This window comes from Cryptomeria japonica, chromosome 4 (genome assembly GCF_030272615.1).
Source record: "Cryptomeria japonica chromosome 4, Sugi_1.0, whole genome shotgun sequence".
Taxonomy (NCBI): Eukaryota; Viridiplantae; Streptophyta; class Pinopsida; order Cupressales; family Cupressaceae; genus Cryptomeria; species Cryptomeria japonica.
Window position 1 is genome coordinate 229,526,883 of NC_081408.1, and position 6,195 is coordinate 229,533,077.

Here is a 6,195-nt window from a genome sequence, read left to right on the forward strand (position 1 = left end):
ATGACAAAATACCACTTTTATTTTATGCTTTCTGGGCTTAAATGAACTCATTTATAAGTTATGTCTTATAAGTATCTTTTCTTATAAGCTTTCCAAAAAAATTAATATATTTAAATTGCTTAATTTTTTTTTATATTCTTGTGAATACAAAATTTTCATGTAACATTAAGGTCTTTATTTCATATATTTAGAAAAACAAGAAAATATAGAAAAAATATTCTCAACAATATTTTTTTCCTAGATATTGATGTCATCATTTCAATAACAAATAAAAGTTATTTCAAATACATATATAAAAAATATATAAAAAATTTATGAAATATGACATACACCTCTAAAAATTTATGCAATATGACATACACCTCTATAAAAATTTATGCAATATGACATACACATCTATAAAAGATTTGCATATTTGTGCTATTATTAAATACTCGTGTTCAAAGATTAGTTACGTCATATCTTACTCCATCAGATATGAGTTACTCCAACCGTAGTCAAGTCATGACCAACGAAAACAATAAGAAAGCTAAATACTATTTTGAAATATATATAATATCTACCTTCTACTTTATTTACGAAGAGAAGTTTGAGAAATGATGTAGACGTTTCACACAATCTTTGCGGACGTCCGAAATTGATTCCGGGCACGTGAAAAGTGGCTCCACTCGCATAAAATGCCAGGCATATACGTTGCCGAATGACTATGTTCTGATGCTGCGACATATCAAATCGCGCAAACTCATTTAATTTTGTTTTCACGGATGTACCGACATATTACTTGTAAGCAGAATCTGCCGACTAATTAAATATCTGCATAGTTTTGGTGGCTATGGATATGAATTTGCAAACACAATCGTGGCGAGAGTGATATATTTGTCATACGTTGCATTTTGTGTATTAATGAGTTATTATCGCTATCATAGAAGTTTGCATCAGTCCTTGCTTCGTCTACGCACGTTTACAGAATTAATTTCAAAATTATGCAGTTAGTGTATGAAAGAATAGTAAATTAACTATTTGAACACAATTAGTAAGAAGAATTGTATATTCCATTACAAAATGATAAAAATAAATGGCAAACTGAAAAATGAAGGAAGAGGCCATTGTAGTAATACATTTTCGCAGTTCTGCTTGGTCCGGCTTAGAATTAAAATGACTAAAAGAAAACCCAAAATGCTGGTCAATGTAACTCTTATTCATGCAAATGGGGAGACAAACACTTTCTAGTTTATATATCATATTTACGATATACAGACATTTGTTTCACAAATCAGCATGAACATTCAGTTGATACCACCCCACGCGGAGAGTGCGATTAATGGTGATCCTTTCCACTTTACAATTATGGCATTCCATGGGCTTCCAGAGTCTAATATTCTCCGGAAGCATGTTCTTCTAGTAACAATCTAGCCTGATACATAGCTTGAAAACTGAAGCTCTTTTCCTTGAACCCTGCTTGTTTGAAGAAACACCTCCACACATCATTTCTAACATGCCTAACAGTCCTCTCCTTCCCCCCATAGACTATCATATTCCTTATCTGACTTCCAGTAATTAATTCTTCATGCTTCACCCTATTCATATCATTTCTATCTTTTATGGTAACATCCAACAGATCAAAATACGCCATGTAACTGAAAAGCACCTCTCTGAATCTATTGACAAAATATGGAGAATTATGCTTGGCATCTATTTCAACATTCACCATTATCATTGGCCTCAGTTTCTTGATAACAATTAAGAGATTGTCTAGAAGGACGGGGTCGTATAACAAACTTCTCAGAACAATTGGAGCATAAACTGCCAACGCCTCACCAGATTTAACGCTGAATAAACCTTCCTTAATCTCCTCGATGTTAGTGATCTCGATAATACTGTACGAAAACGGAATCACCAAAGATTTAGCCAGCTCATGAAGTCTTTTTCCGCTTTTCCTAAGCTCTTCGCCATTCATCCCAACTGCTGTAATCTTGAGAAGCTGTAGCGTATGAAAAGAAGAGGAAACTGATCTGTGTGCAAGATACTCCATCAATACTGTCCAGTGCGAACCAATTCGCATTCCTAGATCAATTACATGAATTCTCCTGGCATTGCCCACAACGTCTATGATTGCCTGTACAGACGTGAACTGCATAACTTTGATATAGGGCAGAACTCTATTAGAGTGAGCAAGGAGACTACAAAACTCATTTTTGTCAAATTCGCCCTCAATATTGAAGGCAAAATCAGGGACAGTTTTAGCAGCGTTCTTTAACATGCCGAGAGTCTGACGTTTGATTCTATCTTGTAATGCACTGCACATATAATGGCCAAGCCTCTGTGTGGGATTCCCCAGCTGACAAGACAAATTTTGGCATTTGCTCACCAGTCCAGCACCGTGATCATATTTCCCCTCGCCTATCATTCGTGCAGACTCTAGAAGAAGTTGAACCAATTCCAGCCCCTTCTTTTCCTCTCCATTCATGGCCTCGTGATCGGAGGTATCCTTAGCGCATATACTTAAGCGCTCAGATCCTTCCCAATTCAAGATTTGCTCTGACGACAGGATATCCTTATTTGGTAGCATCTCATCACGATATTGTTCTCCTAGCACCGAAATATAATTTACTGTCTGGGAATTCCCTGAGTGAGAATTTCCGTTCAACTGTCCAGGCATTTTATAATTGTTTATCAGTTCCTCATCAAAAGGAAAGATATCAAATAAATTATGGCTCTTGAGTTCCTCCGCAAAATGAAACATTTCATGTTTCCGGAGCTCAAAGGTGTTGTCCATGGTCAGATATTGGGCAAGCTCAGTACCATCTGACTCGCAGGGCAATGACATGAACGAATAACCTGACAATGAAAGAGGAGCGGTTCCATTGTTGGTTAAACTTATCTTTTCTATATTTGCTGCGAATTGGCTCTCAGTAATCATCTCTTTCCCGGAAGGAAACTTGTGATGGTCTGACAGACCAAAGGTGTCCTCCATGGCTATGGGTAGATCTTGAATAAGCTCACTACCGTCTGTCTCACTGAATGAGTAATCCAATATGCAAAGAGGAATTCCATTGTCAACAGTCATCTCTTTATTTGCTGGAAAATGGCTTTCAATATTCGCTCCAGGAATTGGAAGAGTAATTTAGAAAGTGCAGAAAAAGGTTAGATTTCATATATAGCCTACTCGTCGCAGACCACAATGTTTATGTCGTCATCACACCAAATACAATGAGATACATACAAATTCGGCATATGGTTGATGTTGTCATCACACCAAATACAAGGAGATAAATACAAATTCGGCATAAATTAATTGTTAGTGGGCAGAAATAATTTTAAGTTCTAAATTATCAGTATATTTATATTTAAAAAAATTTATGTAAAATATATTGAGAGATATCATTTTAATAATAATTATTAAATTTGAAGAGCATTCAAGAACCATTATAATGTTGTCTAAACATTGACATCCATTTTGACCTCATTGAATGATACAATTAACAAGTACAAAAAATCACTACAAGATTTGTTCAATTCCAAAAAAAATAAAAATAAATAAAATGTATTAACATTGTGAAACCTATAATCACTACATGGGAAATTGGAATCAAGCATCGTGAAGACTACACAAAAACCTTTTACACAAACACCATTGTCAAAAGATTTATGCAAATTATGAATACGAATGTGATTGCCATGTAACAACATTGGTAAAGGATAGAAAACTAGGTCATAAGATATATTTTAACATTGAGTTCAAATTAATAAGGTTCTAAATATGTAAGTACTTCTAAAAAACTATTACTTACCAATAAACAAATTAAAGTGTTACTCTAAAAAGATTAATGTAGAAAATTCATGCAGATTTAAATTCTTGGTTACTTCTTTTCACAAGGGAAGAATGTGGGAGTATAGAGAAGGCAAGCGACCCATTTGACAAAATGCCTCAAATAGATGCATTATAATGGACTATGTTGTTTGTAGGATACGCACAAAATGGATTTGTTGAAAAGGCTTTAAAAAATTTCAAGCAAATGCAATTGCTAAGTGTAAAGCCGAATTCCACAACCTTTGGCATCATCCCCTCTACCTGTGCCAAATTAGGCTTTGAAATAGGGTATATACAAACATGAAAGCATTTAGATTAAAATTGCAACTTCCTTCATAGACATGTAAGCAAACTAAGAAAGCCTGTGAACTATTTGACATAATGCGTCAAAGAGATGTAGTCTCATGGAGTGCCATGATTGCAAGATATGCCCAGATTCAATTCTTGGATGAGACTTTAAGAGCACATATCGTCCAAAGACTAGAATACAACCCACCTATTAGTCATGCACATAAATAATCTAAATTTGGTTAAGGCCTGGTGAAGACCTTAATAGTACAAGGCATACTCAGGCTGAAGTAGGCTGAGAGCATAAGTGAACTAAAATAGTCACAATCTAGGCCTGCTACATGTCATTAAAGCCCAAAGCATGAATAATTAAAAAAATGGCCCAAACCACTCCATGCAAAACCACTCCATGCAAAACCACTCCACTAATTTACCATATCCATTTCTCAATTTATTGCCAATACATAAAATAGTAGCTCTGACTTGGTGGCACCATATTTATTGCTGGATAGTCCTTTTTAATTTTCTACATTTTAATTTTTTAGGCAGTTGGAGATTCTCCAATAGGTGAGTCAACAACAAATTTCTATTTTTTTTAAATTTAGATTTTGATTGGGAATGCACATCAAATTTTTCTTAAAAGAAAAATAAATTTTGATTATATAAAGTAATAGTAATATATTTATATTTTTAAAAATATATGTAAAATATGTGGAGAGATATCATTCTGGTAGAAAAAATGAGATGTGTTTTCTATGTTAGGAGGTAATCCATTCATCCAAGTCAATGAAAGCTCCTCTAGATTTACATATTTTGATTCTTCACAAATATTGATATGCCTACTTACAAGTGTTGAAATCACTTTGCACTCAACTAAAAAGAAAAAATCAATGTAAATGAAAGAAAAAAATCCTCTAATCATAGAGAATTGTAGAAGAAAAATCTTCCACAAAGACATTGAAAAAGATAAAACATCTTTCAATTTAATTAGCAATGATGATCTAAAAATATTATATTGTTTCCTAATGTCAGAACAATAAGTGCATCTAAAAATAAAATAAAATTCAATTTTAATCTCCATCAAACAAATGTAACAAATATAAACTTTTGAAAATATAATAATCAATCTCAATACAAAAAAGAGGGTTGTTTATAAAAAATAGAGATAATTAGATTAAATGTTCTCCAAAAATAATTTAATCATTGTTCCAAATTGATTTCTAAATGTTTTAGAATATCCATATTCTACCTATATGAAAACAGCTAAACAAAATCTAGTTTTTAAAATGCTTTTTTCCTAGTAAACAAAGAACAATTTAATGAATGTAATGAATGTAATAATATGAAAGATGTCATCTGCAAAACACAATTATAATAGTTCTCCATTTCTTATTTTCCATTTAGTTGTAATTTAAATACATTAAGACTTTGTTATATGTCGAATTATAGCTTCAACATTTGAACTAAAAAATAATTTCAAAGAAAATATTAATTTTTAAATTTTATTCTAGTGATAAAGTTGAACAGCAATATATATCACTCAAAAATAACTTCTTTCTGCTTTCACATAGTTTACAATTGAGTTTATTTTCATTTATGCTAAAAAAATCTTTACAAACATTCTCCTCCATTTAGATAGAGCTTGAAGAATAAAAGCTCTTTTACACTGAATTTATCTAAATTAATTATAGGTAGTTTTGCGAGAAGAACGAATGCGCCATCTATTATATACGTGATACGACTGATGACTACCACGTATCTGGTTCTATCACGTATATAATAGAGGGCAGACCTCACAACCTTGCTTCGATGTCAGCCAATAATGGAAGGAAACGGGGGAGAATGGGGGCTTCAAGACCGACATTCGCCCTGCCTTTATAGTGGCGGGGTCCGCCCTATCTCTATATGGTGATCGACCCGGCAGGTCGTTTATGTATGCGCTCGACCTATCAATAGGTCAAGGGGGATAGCACCTATAGCTGCACTCGACCATTGACCCGTCTCCCCTCCCCGTCTTATAGGGAGGGAGAGGAACAGAGTGCCCCGTTCTCCTCCTCCCACCCACCCCAACTTTCATCCTCCCACCCACCCCGCAT

At 33.9% G+C, this 6,195-nt stretch overlaps 1 protein-coding gene across 1 annotated transcript; it reads right to left on the reverse strand.

Annotated features, from left to right (window-relative positions):
- Positions 1-1,372: 1,372 nt before the first annotated feature.
- Positions 1,373-3,067, reverse strand: LOC131875043 (GRAS family protein RAM1-like). The gene has a single exon (XM_059219045.1). It carries the CDS (start codon positions 3,065-3,067, stop codon positions 1,373-1,375), a length of 1,695 nt encoding a protein of 564 aa, XP_059075028.1.
- Between the last annotated feature and the right edge of the window lie 3,128 nt (positions 3,068-6,195).